We start from the raw sequence: 20,294 nt of genomic DNA, 5'->3' as shown, positions 1-20,294 counted from the left end.
TATTATCCAACATATTCGCTTATCCAACGTTTTGCCGGCCCGTTTATGTTGGATAAGTGAGACTCTACTGTACTTAAAGATTTTAGTAGGCACAGATGTATGCTTTCAGACTCTTAGTCTGTATAGACTCCATTGAACTTTCAGACTAGCTGTAGACTCTCAGAACAGAGAGATGCTTTGACTGTTGATTATGAGAAAGATGTTACCTACACAGAGAAACTATTTCAAATCCTATTTGTAACTGGATTGATAAGCAAAGTACCTGTATGCTGAATACATAAAGGTTGTGAGCAAACCAACTATGTTACTTTTAAAGAAATCTGCTTATTTTGTCTCTTGACAGCATGATTTAAAGGCAAAGATATTTTAAGGGAGAGTAGATGTTTTTGGGCAACGAAAAGAACACTTCTGAAACTCTGCTATATATGTGTGTTTTGTGTATTGGCATATCTTTGCCCCTAACCGTTCAAAGACTTATCTAGATATCTCAGTTTAACAACTGAGAAACCTAGTTGCTTTGCATGAATGTCATTTTCCCAAAAGGTTATGACTCTAACAGGTCATGCTTTTTACCAATAGGCTATGACACAAATTTTCAAAAGGTTATGACTTCTTACCATGTCTTGCCTTTCCAAAGATCATAAAATCTCCAACAGGTTCTGGAGATTTCAATTTTCCAAAAAACATTTGTTTGCAGGGGATTTGCCATGGCCTACTTCTGAGGCAGAGAAAGTATGTAACTTTCCTATAGTCACCTAGTGGGTTTCCAAGGCCAAGCAGAGATTTGAACCCTGGTCTCCCACAGTCCTAGTGGGAGACTGTGACTATCCCATTCTGTCTCTGAAATGAAATATACCACTCTGGCTCTGAAATAAAATACCAGTATAACACTCAGGCTCTCTATATTGTTGGAGACTTCTACATAAATTCCACCCAGCATGATCCATATGTGATTCAGAAGCTGAAATGTTTCAGTTGGCTAAACTACTAAAATATTTAAATCTTTCAGTATTCTGCCAGTCCTCTTCAGAGTTTGAAAAATATACTTTTTGTGAGGCTAGGTTTCCAGTGGCAGAAAATATCTTGCCTGTCTCCCTGCCACATTAAGAATTTTAATTAGCTGCTGTTTCCAGAGCCAGGTTTCTTAAGTGGTGCCGTAGGCAGTCTCCTCCAGGATTTAAAACAAGAAATACTACTAAACCTGTTTTTATGAAATTAGGGAAACACAACAGCAGACAGTTTGTATTTTGGCATTGTCCACTGTCCCCATCACAGTGTAGTAAGTCTGATAAAAAGAAGGAAGACCTGAGAAAACTGCTGCTTCCTTAACAAATGGCATCCTTAATTGGAAGCAACCTAGTTTTCAAAGATCTGGAATGAATTTTCCTCCATTATCTTCTTTTTCTGTGCATGGGACATGATAACACTTGTTACCAAAACTCATTGGTGCCAAAGGAAAAGAACAGTCATTTTGACACGATCACTCCCATTTCTTTTTTTTCCCCTACAAGCTTGCTTCATCATGTAAATAGGTGGAACCTGGCAGAAGAAAGCAGGGACCAGTTTCAAGCTGAATGCTCCTGACTGTCAGCTGCTAAGAATGTAGGAAAGTCAGCTTTCCATATTTCCAGGGGTTTGAAGGATAGGAAGGACCCCCATGAAAGTGAAAAATCGCAAATAAAGAAATTGTTATATTGTTTTTTACCTGAGATAATACCTCTAAAGGATTTTCTAGATCTTCCAGCATGATGATAGTCAATGTCCACTAGAAGCTGACAGAAGAATTGTATTGGAAGAGGGTCCTAGAGAAGTGTTCTCTGTAGAAGTCTTTAGGTCCTCCAGCACAACCAGAGGAAGTTGACCAGATAGTCATACTGGAAAACCTAGAGAATCCTAGAGAGAAAACTTTTAGTCATATTGGTGAATACTCAAATCTGTCAAAATTGCAAATGTGGTGGGACTACTGCGCCTACTTACTTAGGTGATCCCTCGTTGTCCGAGTATGATGGTCCTCCAAGTATAGTGTCTTGGCTACGTAGGTGACTGTGGAGTCCTATGCTTGACCTGCATGTTCTTCCACAGTGAGGGCATCAGATTCTAGATGCAAGGTGGTCCCGGTCAAGGTTGGCTTGACGCGCCTTCCTCTTGGCACGTTTCTCCCTTTCACCCTCCATTCGTGCCTCTTCAAATTCCACTGCCCTGCTAGTCATAGCTGACCTCCAGCTAGAGTGCTCAAAGTCCAGGGCTTCCCAGTTCTCGGTGTCTGGTTAGTTTTAAGACCATCTTTACATCTCTTTATCTGTTCACCAACATTCCATTTTCTGTTATTGAGTTGGGAGTAGAGTAACTGCTTTGAGAGATGGTGATCAGGTATTCGGACAATGTGGCCAGTCGTATGGAGTTGATGGCGTAGGAGCATTGCTTCAATGCTGGTGGTCTTTGCTTCTTCCAGCATGCTGACATTTGTCCGCCTGTCTTCCCAAGAGATTTGCAGGATTTTTCGAAGGTATCTCTATTGGAATCATTCCAGGAGTTGAGTGTGACGTCCACATTTCGCAGGCATATAACAGGATTGGGAGGACAATAGCTTTATAAACAAGCACCTTGGTGTCCCTACAGATGTCCCAATCCTCAAGCACTTTCTGCTTCATTTGGAAGAATGCTGCACTCGCAGAGCTCAGGCAGTGTATTTCAGTGTCAATGTTGACTTTTGTGGAGAGGTGGCTGCCAAGGTAATGGAAATGGTCAACATTTTCTAACGTTTTGTTTTGTTCTAGGAATGACAAAAAGATTCGGTGCTTTTCTTCAATATAGTCCACTCTTTTCCGACTCTGTTATTTTTTGGAAGGCAGCCTTTGTTTGCTTTTGCCACGGGAAACATGGTGAGAATAAAAAGAAATACAAAATTTGGGTGATGTGTTAGAACTGGGCCCGCCGTATATAAACAATCTTGGATAGTAGTGGCTCCCAAAGTGACCCATTTAAGGTGAATTTAAGTGTCAATCAGGGATAATGTGTTATTGCTCCAAAGTGGCATTAGCACTTTACATTGATTTAAACTTTGTATATTGTATTTTATGACTGTTTTAACTGTTTAAATGTTTTAGTTCATTGTATAACAGTGTAATGGCATCAATTGCCACTTGTAAGCCACCCTGAGTCCCTGCGGGTGAGAAGGGTGGGGTATAAAAATAATTGAAATAAATAAATAAATAAATAAATAAATAAATAAACGTTACACCATTAAGCTGTATTTCTGGAATTGCAGAGGGGTTGGCTGGTGCCTGCTGGAAGAGCACTTTGGTTTTTTCGGTGTCCAATGAGAGGCTGAACTTCTCTTAAGGTAAAGGTAAGGATGTTCCCCTTGTGTTATGTCTGACTCTGGGGGTTGGTGCTCACCTCCATTTCTAAGCCAAAGAGCCGGGTTGTCCATAGACACCTCCAAGGTCATGTGGCCAGCATGACTGCAGGGAGCACTGTTACCTTCCCACCAGAGCGGTACCTATTGATCTACTCACATTTGCATGTTTTCGAACTGCTAGGTTGGCAGAAGCTGGGGCTAATAGTGAGAGCTCACTCCGCTCCACTGGATTCGAACCACTGACCTTTTGGTCAGCAAGTTCAGCAGCTCAGCAGAAATGTTTAGAGTGGCTTGTAGATCTTCTGAATGAAGGAAAGAGGAGGAAGAAGAAGAGGGAGGGGGAGGAAAAGGGAGGAGGAAGAGGAGGAAAGAGGAAAAACAGTTAAACTCTAGAGGACAAAAGGGAAGCAGAAAATCCTCTCTAAAAACTGATTGATGTATCAGTTTGTGGCTTAGTTACATCTAATTAGAGCTGTATGTTGGTGAGAAATATTGTGTAGTTGGTTGTGCAAGAATGGGGGAAGGTAGGGAGGAGGAGGAAGGAGAAAAAGAAGGAGTGGGGAGGAGGAGGAGGTGCTGGAAGGCGGGCTTCCAAGGCCAAGCAACGAGGCATTTGAGCCCCAGCCTCCCTGCCTCTCTCTCCGGAGAAGGAAGACAGCCACTGGCTCAGGCGAGAGGGAGGCAAGGCGCCAGAAAACCCCGTGGGCGCTGAACCAAGACACCTGTCTGCCTCGGCTTCTCCCTCGGGGTTCATCATCACGGGTCCCGAGTTCGACTTCGGCGAAAAGGAGTCTCTCGGCGGCTGAGGAGGAGGAAGGATCCCCGCCTCGCCGCCTTTTGCCTGGCCGTGCGGATTGCTAAACTTCCGAATGGGTGGATTCCCATCCCTGCTGGGTTCTGCCGCCAATCTGATCCGAAACCGCCTTCTCGCTTTTCCCCAGAGTTTGGGCAGAGGAGCGAATGGGATCCTTGGTTAATGTTTGCGCATAGACGGAGCAAGGCTTGAAAGTACCCAGGAGCACCTTATGTTTGGTGGAACTATCATTTCCAGCCCTTTCTGACCGATAAGGGCTGAAATCTACGTGGAACAGAGCACATCTCTTGAATCAGGTGTGGAATAGTCATCCAGCACGTTATTGATTCCGTGGGTTTATTGCTATTGAGTCAAAGAGAAGGATTTCCAGAATCGGTTCAGACAACAATACGCAGCAGGAAGGATATAAATCCCTACCGGATCAAAACAGTAAGTTGAAAAAAAAAGTATTGATCTTGACTTTTCTTTGCTTGGATCGAGATTAGTAAAGGTAAAGGTTTTCCCCTGGTATTAAGTCTAATCGTGTCCGACTCTGGGGGTTGGTGCTCATCTCCATTTCTAAGCCGAAGAGCCGGCGTTGTCCATAGACACCTCCAAGGTCATGTGGACTGCATGGAGCGCCCTTACCTTCTCGCCCCAGCGATACCTATTGGTCTACTCACATTTGCATGTTTTCGAACTGCTAGGTTGGCAGAAGCTGGGACTAACAGCGGGAGCTCACCCCGCTCCCTGGATTCGAACCACCGATCTTTTGGTCAGCAAGTTCAGCAGCTCATCGGGGGCTCTTTGGATCGAGATTATTATTATAATATTTGGGTGGTATGGCCATGTTCCAGAAGCACTCTGTCCTGACGTTTCACCCACATCTATGGCAGGCATCCTCAGAGTTGTGAGGTTTGTTGTTAATTAGGCAAGTGGGGTTTATATATCTGTTGAATGTCCAGGGTGGAAGAAAGTACTCTTGTCTGTTGGAGGCAAGTGTGAATGTTGCAATTGGCTAACTTGATTAGCATTCAATAGCCTTATTATAATAATAATAAATTTATTCTTGTATCCCGCCCCATCTCCCAGCAGGGAGACTCAGGGTGGCTGAACTGGGGACCAAGCCCAAAATACACCACAAAATACAGCAGCCTTGCAGCTTCAAAGCCTGGCTGCCTCCTGCCTGGGGGAATCCTTTGTTGGGGTGTGTTATCTAGCCCTGATTGATTCGTGTCTGGAATTCCCCTGTTTTCAGAGTGTTGTTCTTTATTTTCTGTCCTGGTTTTAGAGTGTTTTTAATACTGGTAGCCAGATTTTGTTCATTTTCATGGTTTCCCCCTTTCTGTTGAAATTGTCCACATGACCTTACAGCATGTGTAACTCACAGCAACCCAGTGATTCTGGCCATGAAAGCTTTTGACAACACATTATAATATTTATTTATACTCTGCTTGACATAAAATCATTAGTATACAATTTAAAATATACAAATTAAACCAGAATTAAATACAAAAAGCACTAAAAATGCATAGTTAAAATCCATCAAAACATATTCAAAATTAAAAACCATAGCACCCCCTGACTAGATCTTAAATACCCCCATCTTGAATAGAAAGATGCTGTGGAACTGACCTAGGGCCCCTTCATGGCTATTTAGGAAGGGAGAAGAAAGCTAAGAAAGACTTTCAGCACCCTGGAGAGCCATTGCCTGTCCCATTAAAAGTGTTCTGGACGATGGTCAAAAGCTTGGGAAAGTTTTTTCAAAAATCTGCAGCTGCCAGAATTTCTCCACAGCATAGCCATGCCAAAGAGAGGTCATGGGAATGACAGCAGATTTTTTTATTATTATTTGAGAACATAAAATGCTGCACCACTCTAACAACCACCATGTCAGACTAGACAGAGAAGCCATTAAAATCCACAAGCATGTGGACAATTTCAGCAGAAAGGAGGAAACCATAAAAATGAACAAAATTTGGCTACCAGTATTTTTAAAAAATCTAAAATCAGGACAGTAAATAAAGAACAACACTCAAAAATGGGAATTCTAGACAAGAAACCATCAGGGCCAGCTAATCACCTCCCAACAAAGGATTCCCCCAGGCAGAAAACAGCCAAGCTTTGAAGCTGCCAGACTATTCAATGCTAATCAAGGTAATCAATTGCAACATTCACACTTGCCTCAAACAGACAAGAGTTCTTTCTCCCACCCAGGACATTCCACAGATATCTAAACCCCACTTGCCTAGTTTCCAACAAACCTCAAAACATCTGAGGATGCCTGCCATAGATGTGGGCAAAATGTCAGGAGAGAATGCTTCTGGAACACGGACATACAGGCCAGAAAACTCACAGCAACCCGGTGATTCTGGCTATGGAAGCTTTTGACAACATATTTTAATATAGTTTTTCAGTTAATCCCTCAAAGAGTCTCAACCAATTCAACATAGTTTGTGGCAGCCACAAAAATGAAGTTTCTGGATTATAACAACCACTTTCAAAGTAAGTATCATACTATACAATTAAACAGAAATAACACTTGCAAACCAGGAACATATTTAAAAAAAAATTAACATGGTGTAGTCTAGCAGCTTCTTATGGCCTTGTATAAAAGGCTGACAGAGGGAGGTTTTGGATATATAACATTTGCTTTCTAAAATATGTATAGGAGTTTTTAGCTTGCTTTCAAAATGCCTTCTGAAATGCTGGCATCCCTTTCCCTAGAACATTATGCACTGAGTTTGGCAAAACAGGTAATCTATTAAATTCAAAAACACGACCTTCTTGTTTTACCCGAGGCTGAGGAAAAGGCTGAGTTTGGTTTCTTTTCCATATATCACAGTAGTGCCAGATCTGTTGGCGTGGCCTTGAGTGTTCAGGTTTTGACTCAGAAGAGATCAGGAATAATTTTTCCCACCTTCTTTGCATAGAAGAGAAGAGCCTTTTCTCAACTCCTCCACATTGTCATTATTTTAAAGCAAAAGTAGAGATACACATTGATTTTGCCTATAAATCAACTCCCAGGAAACAGCCTTTTCAGGTTGGTAGTTCACATCAATGCTTATCAGAACAGCTGGGATTAAAAAAAAGATGGTGGTTTCTGTGGTTGCACCTGATTTTCCTCCAGAAGTGGTATTTTCTTAGTACGTTTAGTTCCAGGCTTATTTGGTTTTTCAAGTACCAATATCTCTTTCATCTTTATATTCATTTCCTGACAGCTCTTGATAAACCCAGGGGAGTAGCTGTCTTGGCAATAATATGAAATAGAGTATACTTTTTAATAACCTCTTGATTAAAAAGAAGATAATACTTGCAGATCAGTGTGTTGCGTAATTAGCCAAAATGGAAGGCAATGTCAGTTTTACATCCTGATTCCTAATCCTCCAAACAACTGAGCATATATTGCATGCATTGCCTTTAAGTCTAAAAAGGCATCTCCTTTGTCTTTAGGTTCAATTCACAAAAGAGTTTAGATCTTATTTTAAAAACCCATAAGAATTACAATATACAGTAGAGTCTCACTTATCCAAAATAAACGGGCCAGCAGAACGTTGGATAAGCGAATATGTTGGATAATAAGGAGGGATTAAGGAAAAGCCTATTAAACATCAAATTAGGTTATGATTTTACAAATTAAGCACCAAAACATCATGTTATACAACAAATTTGACAGAAAAAGTAGTTAAATACGCAGTAATGCTATGTAGTAATTACTGTATTTACGAATTTAGCACCAAAATATCATGATATATTGAAAACATTGACTACAAAAATGTGTTGGATAATCCAGAACGTTGAATAAACGAATGTTGGATAAGTGAGACTCTACTGTATATCAAATATGTGAACATGCAACAGTAAGAGGCACATTTCAAATTGTGAAAGATATTACTGGATTGCAACTTTGCCCATGTTTAACCTAGTTTATAGTGGATAAGACTTTAAGCCCAAATTCATCTACAGGACCCATGTCCTCCACTCCTGCTTTGGCACCACGAAACTAATAAGGTCATACTTGCTTGTGGGCTGTGGCCATAATGTGTATGATATCACTTTGCACACACTTAATACATGTTTTGATTCTAGTATCTAGGCTCTGAGTTTAATACATTCTAATCAGTTACATTAACAATATGATTGCAGTGTATAGATCTGGGCCAGCATCTCGTTCAGCAGTTATGAAATTGTAAACTGGATTTACAATCACATTTGGATTCAAAGGATTCACATTTGAAGTCATGAACAACTTAACATGGCACCAAAAGTCCACTTCTGCATGTCTGCCACCAACGAAATGTTTCTGAGATGCTGCACAGATTGATGTCTGTGCTCTCCAAGTTGTGGGGTGCGTTGAGACAATCAATTGTGGCAGAGCTTTGAGGTGTCTCTCCAATTCCATGTTCTACAACTGCCTTTCAACTGAGAGAGTACTGTTGATGGCATTCCCCTAGTACAGTGGTTCCCAATTTTTTTTGACCAGTGACCACTTGTCCAGGGACCACTTTGACCAGGGACCACTCTCCAACATTAGTACCAAAAGGGTTATGAATCAGTTTTTGGTCAACTTTAGATACGGTTTAGTTATTTGGGATGTTGATTTAGAAAATTACATTGGATAGACCACATCAGCTCTATTTTCGAGCTGCTCACCCACAGAAGAGCAGTTGCCTTCTGCTCGCTCTCTGAAAACCATATTTGATAATCTTGAGCTGATGTGGTCTTTCCAATGCAATGATCAGCTTTGTGGAAAGGGGTGGAAATAAAATAAAAATAATAATAAAGAGGAAGGAGGTTCGTGGACCAGATGGCCCACAGGTTGAGAACCACTACCCTAGTATTACAGTTTGCAACACCTTCTAAACACTTTGGTTGGGGTGCTGCTAGTCTGCAAAGATGAGATTTTGGTTGATGGCATCTCAAAGATGAAAATCAGTCATTGTTGTTATGCTGACAGAGCTGAATTTGAGCAATCAATTGGTACTGAAACCATTTTTCGTATACACATATTAATGTGCTGTGTGTGTTCTATCCAAATATATAGTAATATAAATAACATTTTAGCGTGTGGGAAAATTAAAATCTTTGTTACCTTATATGATGTGTACTACAAAAATAAAATGTTCAGCATCATGAAGTAATAGTCCCAGTCTATTCTGCTTTGGTCAGACCTCACCTGGAATAGTGTGTCCAGTTCTGGGCACCACAATTCAGGAAAGATATTGACAAGCTGGAAAGGTTCAGAGAAGGGAGGCCAAAATGATCAAACATTTTGAAAGCTAAGTCCTATGAAGAACAGATTTGGGATCTGGTACATTTAGCTTGGAGAAAAGAAGGTTGAAATGGGACATGATAGCCATGTTTAAATAATTGAAAGGATATCATATTGAGGAGGGGGCAAGCTAGTTTTCTGCTGCTCTAGAGACCAGAACATGTAGCAATGGATTCAAATACTAGGAAAAGAGATTCCACCTAAATATTAAGAACTTCCTGACAATAAGTGTTGTTTGACAGTAAAATATGCCACCTGGGAGTGTGATGGAGCCTCTTTCTCTGGAGGATTTTAAGCAGAGGCTGGATGACCATCTGTCAGGCGTACTTTGATTGTGCTTTTTCTTCATGGCAGGGGGTTGGACTAGATGACCCATGTGGTCTCTACCAACTCTATTATTCTATGATACAATAGCAGGTGGGTTGGAATGGATGTCTTTTGGGGTATCCTTCCAGCTCAATGATTCTTAATTCTATAATGTAAATTTGATTTCCATTCCACATTCTGTCCTGAATTCAGCCTTGAGGCACAAAAATGTTCTTTCTTTTCTTCCCGCAGTATTGGGCAAAGAAAAGGATCCTTTTGTATGGGAAGAAACCCATATATAAATGAAGTATGTTATGTTGTGTTATGGTATTTAACTCCATTTGTTCTTGATGCATATTCTTGAGGATAATACTTTTAATTTTCTTGGCTTTTCAATATATCTTCCCTAAGAGAAATATATGCAGATAGCTATGTGTTTGAAAGCAAATGATCAAACATATGAAAAGTTCTAATCAATTCATTTGTTTTACACATGAAGCTGCTCTTTCTAAATTGGAATGGTTTTTACCCATTGTAATGGAAATTGGAACAAGTATTTACTTGGCTATTATTCCATTTCTGTTAGTTCTTTAGGTAGCAGTATAACAAGTTTCCCCACCCTGACCTGGAGGGATGAGTACAGGGAAGCAAGAGCTGACTAATTTTCACTTCTGATTAATGCTGAGCACTTCCCGAGAACTTGAATAGGACTGCCTAAAAGAAATGCATTGTAAGATATTACAAGATCATGCACTGTAATATGCATGACACTTAACTGAAGAAATACATAAGTGGTTCCTTCAGCATGATTTCTAACATTTTCCAATTATAAGCAATTTTAAAAATTACTGCTAAGTAGTCAATTAATTTATTATAAATACGTTTCTCTTAATGTTTTACACCACTGTATTTTTTAAAAGGTGCCCCAGTGGCAAAGTGCGTTAAAGTGCTGAGCTGCTGAACTTGCAGACCGAAAGGTCCCAGGTTCAAATCCCGGGAGCGGCTTGAGCGCCCGCTGTTAGCTCCAGCTCCTGCCAACCTAGCAGTTGGAAAACATGGAAATGTGAGTACATCAATAGGTAACTCTGGCGGGAAGGTAACAGCGCTCCATGCAGTCATGCACTTAACATCAGGGGAAACCTTTACCTTTATTTTTTTTAAAGCATGACATAATTAAAAACATGTCAGAATAACAAATCCCACATTAAAATCCCAAATTAAATATTAAAACTAGTAGAGCAATAAAATACAGGAATTGTCTCCAATCTGAAAGCCTTCTGAATGAAATTGATGCTCACAACCCTCACAACCTTTGAGGATGCCTGCCATAGATTTGGGCGAAACATCAGGAGAGAATGCTTCTGGAACATGGCCATACAGCCCCGAAAACACACAACAACCCTGAGATTCTGGCCATGAAAGCCTTCGACAACACAAAGTCCTCATTTGTAGCCCCATTTGTCAGAGTTGTATTTCTTGTGTGTCTTCAAATTGTAACCCTAAAACCAATCTGTCATGGGGTTTTCCTAGTAAGATTTGTTCAGATAGGGTTTGCCTTTGCCTTCCTCTGAGGCTGAGAGGGTGTGACTTGCTCAAGGTCACTCAGGGCGGAGCAGGGATTTGAACCATAACCTTCAATGCTCATACTGCTACACCAATAGACAGACATAAAGCAGATCTTAATCTATATATATAAAAGGGTAGTGAAATTTCGGCCTAGGACAAAACAACAAAACTACACATCCCAGAAACACTAAACTTGGCAGCACAACCCCTCATCCATGCCTCTACATTCATACAACAAAAAGAAAAGAAAAATAAAGTCCTAATTAGAGGGAGAGGAATAATTGTTTTTATACAATTGCTGCCAGTTAGAAGGCTAAGCTCCACCCACTTAGTCTCCTAGCAACCCACTCAGCCCACGGGACAGGCAGAGTTAGGCCTCACTTAGGCCTCTTCCACACTGCCTATAAAATACAGATTATCTGATTTTAACTGGATTATATGGCAGTGTAGACTCAAGGCCCTTCCACACAGCTAGATAACCCATTTATAATGGACTTAATGTCAGGGGAAAACCTTTACCCTTTACCTTAACTACCACCAATTCCTCAATACTTTATTTCCCATACCACCATTCTTCTCCACAGCAACACGTGGCCGGGCACAGCTAGTCTCCTATAAAGGAGAAACTAGACACTTTAGACATGACTGTTTCAGTGTGAGATTAATTTATTCATTTATTTCTGCAGTTACAGAAACATGGCTGACTCTTTTCCAGCCCAGGAAGGTTACTTTCCACTGCTACTGACTGCAAATGCATTGGAAGTAAGTATTATAATGTGTTTATAAATTTATCCTGTTCAGTACAAACCTATTGTAATTCCTATAAAGCTCCCTCCCCCACCCCAAAGAAAATACCCTCTTTTTTCAAATGGCAGTGGTGTCAGTATACTTACCCGAAATGCTGTGAACAATGGGCTGCAGTACACAAAAGCTATTACTGTAATACATTTGGTAGTGCTATGCCCTGTTTTCAGACAGCAAAAGGGAAGAGCAGGCAGGAAATGCTAGCTTCTGAGTCTTAGAGTTGCAACTCCCAAGTGGCTGAACCCGGAGAGTAGCCACTCAGCAGCCTCATGAGAAAAGCATAAGGATACCAACCTTCCTGGAACACAGGCAAGAAAAGGAGGACCTAACCTTAACTTCGTGATAGGTTATTCTTTTGGATTCCTCCGATAGACTTCTTGCTTATCATCCTCATGTGGACCTCAGACTGCCGAGCTTCATTAAAGCTCTCTTTGTTTGCTCTTTTGCTAGCCTTTGGCTTATACGTACTAAGAAAAACCTTGTTCTGCCTTACAGAATAGGACTTGTCAGAAATCCAGGCAAAGTCCCTCAGTAAGCTGGTTTCCAGTCTTAAAATCATGGAAGAGTTATAGCAGAAGAATCAGACATGAATGGCTCAAGTTTCACATCTGTCAGCAGCTGTGGCTGATTTGCAAACTCAGTTAAATCAGGTTCAGGCTATTCCTTTCCCTGCTTCTAGAGTCAGCTGCTTTACCAGAAAGTTTTGCTGGAAAGGCAGAGACTAATTTGAAACTTTTTTTAGCTCAGTGCCAACTTTATACAACATTTGACCAGTTGACTTTGTGAATGGCCAAACCAGGGTCATTAGCCTGTTATCTGAGCCAGCAGTCAAATGGTCTACTTCAGGCATGGGCAAACTTTGGCCCTCCAGGTGTTTTAGACTTCAACTCCCACAATTCCTACTAGCCTACTAGTTTGCCCGTGCCTGGTCAAATTTCTTCAAGCTAGCTCCCTCCTGAATAACTCTGGCCCCTTGTATACGGCTGTATAAATCCAGATTATCTGCTTTGAATTAGATTATATGGCAGTGTAGACACAGATAATCTACTTCAAAGCAGAAAATGTGGATTATTTGCTTTGATAATATGGATTATATGGCACTATAGAAGGGGCCCCTGTGAAGGAAATGAGGACTTGGGGGTGATTGTGTTAAGGCAGACTAAACAGAAAAAAGGCAGCTGCAACAGAGAAAAGGATCTGCGGTAAGCCACACCATAGCCTTCAGACTGCTGGTTCAAGATCTGGCATAGAATGATGCAGCCCTGCAGGAGCAATACAAGTCCGACCTAGCAGATGGAACCTTAAGACGAGCTGAAATTTCCATCTCTTCTTCCCCATTGTCGTCTGAGTCCGGAAAGCAGGACTTGACAGGTAGTCTTTAATGTGTCACTGGACTTGTTTTTGCCTGCACAGAGTAGCAAGATGATTCCTTTGGAAACTGGAAATTCTGGTGCTGTCTTGCACAACTAGCAGTTGTGCTGTCATAAAGCAGCCAGTTATAATCAATGTCCCGCTTCCCTCTAGCTCTACCATGTTTTTGATGGTGAACACCAAGCTTTTCTGGATGACATGCTCTCTTGACCTGTTCCAGTCTGGCTTCATGTCTAGCTGCAAAAACCAGTTTTGAAAGACAGTACAGGAAAAATACTATTCGGGTTGTGTTCTCACTTTTAGTTGCGTTGCACAGTTTGATGGGAACAAGGTGTCCTTTTGACATTCTGTGAAAACAGCTAAATCTAAGGTAAAGGTTTCCTCTTGACATTAAGTCTGGTTATGTCCTACTTCAAGGGGTGGTGCTCATCTCCATTTTTAAGCCGAAGAGCCAGTGCTGTCTGTAGATGCCTCTTGGGTTATGTGGCTGGGATGGCTGCATGGAGAGCTGTTACCTTCTCACTGAAGCTGTATCTATTGACCTCCACACATTTGCATGTTTTTGAACTGCTAGGTTGGCAGAAGCTGGGGCTAACAATGAAAGTTCATCCCGTCCCGCGGATTCAAACCGCTGACCTTACGGTGGTGCAGCAGTTCTTTAGCTTAGCGATTTAACCTGCTGCACCATCTAGCTAAATCTAGATATTCTAAAAAAGGGGTTGTTCTTCTAGCAATGTTGGAGATGCATTAATATTTTCAAGGGACAAGGAAAGGTGCAGGCCTTCTTATAAACACAGTATGTGCATAGAAAACATATTTGCATTTTTCTTTAATTTCAGGAAGAAGTAGAAAATAGCAGCAATAACAGGAGTATGAGTTTGTCAGACTTGGATAACACCGAAGATTCAGCCCAGACTATTAATCATGATGTAAACCTTCATGATGCTACAACATTGAGATCATATTGCCCTACTACAGTAAATGCAGAGAAACAGAATTTGGAGACGATGGAGGCTTCATCCTTAAGTTGCAGCTTGAACACAACACAATTTCCTAGTTCGAGTTTATTAGGGATATTTTCATCAGATATTAATGACTGGAACCTAACAAGCCAGGATTTGTTCTTGGGCATGGATGCAAATGGATTGGATGAAATAAACCTGACATCTTTAGCCTGGGAGGAAAAAATTGATTCACTGGAAGCTTGCTGCCTTTTGAAAGACTCGGATTCTGAGTCAAGCCTTTCCTCAGACTTGACTCACAGTTCATCCTTTGATTTTACCTGCGATAGTGATACGGAATCTTTGATATATGATTTAGGAATGGTAGGAGGTTACTCCCTAAAACATAACCAGTATTGTTGCACAGATTATCAAAGCCATTATGGACAGGGTGAAGAATTGCTTGTAAGTGTGTTTCATGATCACACATATAGTCAGAGCACACATCAGAAGGCATCCTCTATGTCCGAGAATGATATATGGCTGGAGAAACTGAGTAAAGGCACAATGAGAAAACTAAGTAACATAAATAGAAACCCAAGCCATGATGAATACTGTGCAAAAGCCTTGAGGATCCCATTTGCCATAAATGATATTGTGACTTTGCCTGTTGATTCCTTTAATAGCATGTTGTCAAAATATTGTCTGACAGATAATCAACTTTCACTCATTCGTGACATAAGACGGCGAGGAAAAAACAAAGTTGCTGCTCAAAACTGCCGCAAGCGTAAACTGGATGTAATTATGAACCTGAAAGATGATGTATGTCACCTTCAAACAGAAAAAGAAAAGCTTAAAAGACAAAAGACAAAGCGCAATAGATCAATTAGCAATATAAAACAAAAAATAAATTTTCTTTGTTGGGACATTTTCAATAGACTAAGAGGTGATAAAGGAATATCTATTAACTAGATCAATATACTCTATACTGCTATAGCAATGACTGTTTGCTTGGGGTCATACTACAAAATGAACATTTTTCAAAATGACTTTAGAGACAGTGATAGAAATCAGAGGTGGATTGTTTTAGGTTGGGGTGTTTTGTTTTTGTTGTTATAGGTCAAACTTCACAGGACAATACCTACCATGCTCTACTATATTACCAAAGAACATTTCTATACTACATCATTTAAAAAGAAGTTTAATCAGCCACTAACAAATGCCTGCTACTTTGATAGCTATTCTAAATTTTAATATAGTGTAGAATATTCTCAAATATTATACACATAGAAATGAATCCTTATGGCGTGAACATTTGGTTCCAAAACAGTTCAATTTCTTCTGCAAAAGGGCAGGTCTTCCTTAGTTGGAATAAATTACTTATATTTCTATTGCATAATATATTATAACATTCTTTTGTATCATGTGTTATCTTGTTAAATTCTGAATATTTAAGCCCTATTTAGAAATAATTCTTTCTTTGTTTCTTAACATGTTTTGCTTCAAAGCTTGGGACAAGACAACTGCCTTTGGGATACTCAAGATGTATTCTGTTGCCAGTTTGGGGCAAATGGGTTTCTGGAATTTTAACCTCAAAAACACGTTATTGTATAGCATAAATACCTACACACCTGGCATTTTATTGCAGCTACCTCATATCTAGTTTAAACATGGAGCATCTTAGTATATTGACAGCACAACTATATAGTCACATTCCTAAGATGAAGATTCCTCTGCTGCTGCTCTATGCCTTCATGTTGTTTCTTAATAGTGTCTTCTTGGCAAGATTTATTCTAAGAGATTTTACCATTGCCTTCCTTTGAGCCTGAATGTGTGACTTCTAATGATCTCCGTGACCCTCACTAGCATATTTCAGCAAGTAAGTGTTATTTCAAAGGCTTCTAATTAGGATCTTATTTGTGCCCAATATTCAGCATAGATATATGAAAGTGAATATTCACTTATGAAATATAATACTAGTTTCACAACCACCCAAAGAACAGAAGAATTTGGCACTTGTTACTTAGTCGGGCTGTTAATAAAGATTTTCTTAAAATAAGCTTACAGAATTTGAATGTATTTTCTGTAAAAAAAACCCAAACAAACACAGAAACAAAACCTTTGGTCTGTTCAGTTGTAGCTACTTATGTTGTTAATTTGCAGTTTATTTCATTGCAACAGCCTAAGCAGCTCATTGTAGCCTTAATACACCAAGGTTACCAGAGCCTGTCTTTTCTTGCACACAAAGTAGTTAGATACAATTATCTTTTGGATTGTTGGCTACAAATACCAGGGGTGTTTGAAAGCACATGTACAAAGCAACCAATTTACAATAAAGGGTGCTTCAAAATGATGGACCCAATTTCAAAGTGGTGTATTTCACAATGGCAACATGTTATAATTACGCAGGTTACAAAAGGTTTCATGAGCTATTAAGTTTTACTAACCATTTTGAGCCAGAAACAAATCTAAAAAATCATTCTAAAAATTGAAAATACCTTTTGACCTTATGTTGCTGGGTAGTCATCTTGCAAATTACTGAGAATAAGTGTGCTGGGAGAGGCACCTAGTGGTAATCCTTTAAAACTCTATGCCTCAACCTTTCAAGTGGTCTCATTCATGGTTGCAAACAGTAATTTCAAATTGGGTTCTTTTTGAAACACACTGTATTTTAGAAAAAATTCTATTTCTGGCCTGAGAATTATTCAGTCACTAGCCATGGTTCTGTGCTGTTCACATCTTCTGATGAGCATTCAGTAATTTAGGACCCAAATTCTTCAAAACTGATAGGCAATCTAGGTGCAATGTATAAATAGGGAAGCACAAGACAAACCCATTTTCTTAAAAGTCTAAACGAGATCTCATTACTTTCCATTTTTTGTTACTCTTCAGGTCAAGTACTGACACATATATCTTCCAGTGCTATAAAAACTTTGGGGCATACTACAGTATTTCCAAAGCTTCTGTATGTAATATCGATCATATACTTTTAGCGGAATCTTTTTCAGGTGTACAAATGAGTGCATGCTCAAGACAGGTTGTATATTTATTTGCTTCTCCAAAATCAGGTTCATACTCTAATTTTGCTCTCAACCTGCTGGATCCTAAATACAGAAAAATGACATAGCCTTATAATAAGGGGGCTAAGTACCCAAGAGTTGGTAGCTTTTATTTGCTGACATAAAGCAATTTCCAGCTCAGATAGACTACAAAGATTGTCCCTTCCCAGCAGTGACCTTAATTTACAGCTAATTTATTTCCAGAAAAATGCAATGTATGTTCAATGCAGAGGCACATTTGAAACGTCTTCTAATTTCATTAATTATTGGCACGACTGATTCTTTAACAAATGCTCTTCCTACAACAGTACCTCCTTTCCTTGTACTACTAGTGAATGTTAACAGATGAGTGTAGATTACTCGAGACCTACCAAATGTTGTTTAGGGTACTTTGCTGAAGCACGCCATCCTCTTATCTTTTTTCAGGATACTCAATCTCTGTTCATCAGTCTCCAATATTCAGTTAATGATATTTTAAGTTCTCTTCCCAAATATCCCCCTGCCCCCCGGCATGTTTTTGCTTTGCAGTTCTATTTTGCTGTACAGCCAGAATGAGAATTCACTATTGGCAGGAATGTTATCACACAATCAAGTATTTGCATTATTGAAGACTTAGTTCAGAAAATACCTACACTTCAAAGTGTTGTGGGAGAATTGTAGTTTAATCACATGACGTGCCAAAAGGTTATCAGACTAGGAGTATTTTTATATAAAAATTTTATTATATCATTTATAAAAATATGACAATATTTACTGTCCACATTAGTCTTGATGTCCTAGCCAAATGCAATTTAAAAACAGTTACAACTGCACTTTTATGTATTTTAAAATGCATTACACAGCAGGCTGCAGTACTAATTTAAATCCCAAACATTATTAAAAACACAGTAAAACCGAGTATTTTGTGATGACAATAGAAATTTCTTATTTCTTGAGGTTTCTGTGGTTGACCACTTCTTCATTAGTTACCTGCAGCCTGGCACCTTCCTGCCAAAGAAAAAGAAAGTATCTGAAGATGTTTATCAAGTATGCCTCTTTGTATTACTGGCTGGAAAATGTTGGCAAATGAGGCAAATCTGGTTTTTTTTTTCTTCAAATATGCAGATTATAATGAGCATGTTTTTTAAAAAGCAGAACAGAAATCTGTGACAGATTCTGCAATTTTAGACTACTTCAACCAAACAGGATGCTAATCAAAGCAAAATGCTTAATGTTATGTTTCAGAGAAATATTTGTAAATATAAGCTATTAAGTAAATATTTCATATTTGTTATTGACAACTACCTGATGCTTTTTACACAGCTTTAAGAACAAAATGTATTCCCACATCAGAAGTTCTGTATTAACTTTATATTTAAACTTAAGTTGTAAAACACAGTAATACCCACAAGCAAAAGACTCTGCTGTTCTGAATATGTACATCTTATTTTACATCCAGAATTTCAGTAGATAGGCTTTTAAGAAAATGGAAGTCAGAAATATGAAAACGTGTATCATGTAAGCGAGCTACAACATACCATTTTAACTGACCATTGCAGGGATGGAACCCTTGCAAAGTATTAATGGACCCTTGGCTGGTTCATTTGCTCAGCAGGTCTATTGCTTGTCCATGATGCATGGAGCTAGATTCCATAAGGGAAAAGATAGGTTAAGCAGCTGAAATTAAAATAAATGAAAATGTAATAGCAAAACAAATGGACAAAAAACAGAACAGCCCCACACCCCCCAAAATAAATATAGAATTCTTAATTTTTCAATATACAATTGTTAACTTGGATCATTGCTATGTTAAACTAGATAACATAACCACTATACTGAAACAGTACACTGTCATATAGTATTAGTTTCTTGTTTTTTTCGAATATTAAGAAAGAAAAAGTAAATAAGATCTTACCTAAAGAAGTTTAACTGAAGCTTAGAACTATTTTGCTCTACACCCTCAGCTCTCGTTGGCATCCTTAAAACTACGGTAGTTAAAGCTTTGCCGAAGTACAGCACAGCTTTTTAAGACTGGCTGAACTTAGTGCCGTTCTCAAGAGTTCTCTTGCACTAGACCTGTGTCCCTGGAAGAGTACCTCGCTGGGGATATTTCCTTCCCTTGCCATTGAAGAAGCAGCATCTAAAAGATCTAAAAAGGTGTTTCTCCTTGCAGAGATATCCCTTAAGTTATCTAGGTATTTTAAACCTGGTGATTTACAGAACACATTATCTGACCAACATTGTACATGTACAACAGTAACTTTGTATATTCGTGGGACCTTCTACTACCCACTCCTTGCCTTAATTTACAATGTAGTTATTAAAATAAATCTCTAATTACACACCATTTCCTTTAGAATTATTTTATTAAATCATAAATGTACAACAGCTTCTTAACTCTACACACGCACTTAAAATTTTAAAAGGAAAACGTTATGTCTTATTACACCATGATCCTGGCTAATAGCTTTTCAAAACTTTGAGAATTTTTTTTAAAAAAGGTTTCACATGTCACCTGAAACTTACAAATTTAACATTATCAAAGGAATGCTTCTACACTCTTACAAAGACCACTAAAAAGAAACAACAATTAAAAAGCTAAGAAACTGTCTCAAAGGCATTTTTACAATCCTTCCTCCACGGTAAGGTATGTTATTAAATAATCCAATCCATTCACAAAATGGCTCTCTGCATCTGCTCTGGTGTCTTCTGCCATATCACTGCATATTTATGCATGACTGAGATAAGTGTTTCCTTAACATTGTTATTTCGAAAACCTGAAGCTGTTCTGTTACCTCTGGGCTCATCCTCTCCTATTTATACAGTGAAGCCTGTTTCAACA

The 20,294-nt window shown here is 39.2% G+C and overlaps 2 protein-coding genes across 6 annotated transcripts in view; one reads left to right on the top strand and one right to left on the bottom strand.

Annotated features, from left to right (window-relative positions):
• The first annotated feature begins 3,212 nt into the window (after positions 1–3,212).
• Positions 3,213–20,122, top strand: nfe2l3 (NFE2 like bZIP transcription factor 3). Of its 2 annotated transcripts, XM_003222153.4 has the most exons (3): positions 3,213–4,604; positions 11,985–12,060; positions 14,313–20,122. In XM_003222153.4, exons 2-3 carry the CDS (start codon positions 11,995–11,997, stop codon positions 15,384–15,386), a joined length of 1,140 nt encoding a protein of 379 aa, XP_003222201.2. In that variant the 5' UTR covers positions 3,213–4,604; positions 11,985–11,994; the 3' UTR covers positions 15,387–20,122. The 2 variants fall into 2 exon arrangements, with proteins under 2 accessions (XP_003222201.2, XP_008110884.2); XM_008112677.3 differs by lacking the exon at positions 3,213–4,604 and having other exon boundaries at positions 10,667–12,060.
• The window catches only part of hnrnpa2b1 (heterogeneous nuclear ribonucleoprotein A2/B1), a 13,145-nt gene continuing 11,024 nt past the window's right edge, over positions 18,174–20,294 (bottom strand). For 3 of the 4 annotated variants that reach the window (XM_016994379.2, XM_016994378.2, XM_016994380.2), the window contains exon 11: positions 19,800–20,283. The gene's annotated coding sequence lies outside the window, so the exon portion shown is untranslated. Of the gene's footprint in view, positions 18,461–18,990; positions 19,096–19,799; positions 20,284–20,294 lie in introns of those variants that run through there. The other variant, XR_001730425.2, reaches the window with a different exon arrangement.

Source organism: Anolis carolinensis, chromosome 6 (assembly GCF_035594765.1).
Source record: "Anolis carolinensis isolate JA03-04 chromosome 6, rAnoCar3.1.pri, whole genome shotgun sequence".
In the NCBI taxonomy this organism is placed as follows: Eukaryota; Metazoa; Chordata; class Lepidosauria; order Squamata; family Dactyloidae; genus Anolis; species Anolis carolinensis.
The sequence above is the reverse complement of the archived record's forward strand: the minus strand, read 5'-3'. Positions and strand labels throughout refer to the sequence as shown.

What these genes read in the sequence shown, in the direction of transcription:
- nfe2l3 (XM_003222153.4), top strand. Translation starts at nt 11,995, where the DNA reads ATGGCTGACTCTTTTCCAGCCCAGGAAGGTTACTTTCCACTGCTACTG. An exon ending in TGACTGCAAATGCATTGGAA is followed by an intron (nt 12,061 to 14,312) that starts GTAAGTATTATA and finishes CTTTAATTTCAG; the next exon opens with GAAGAAGTAGAAAATAGCAG.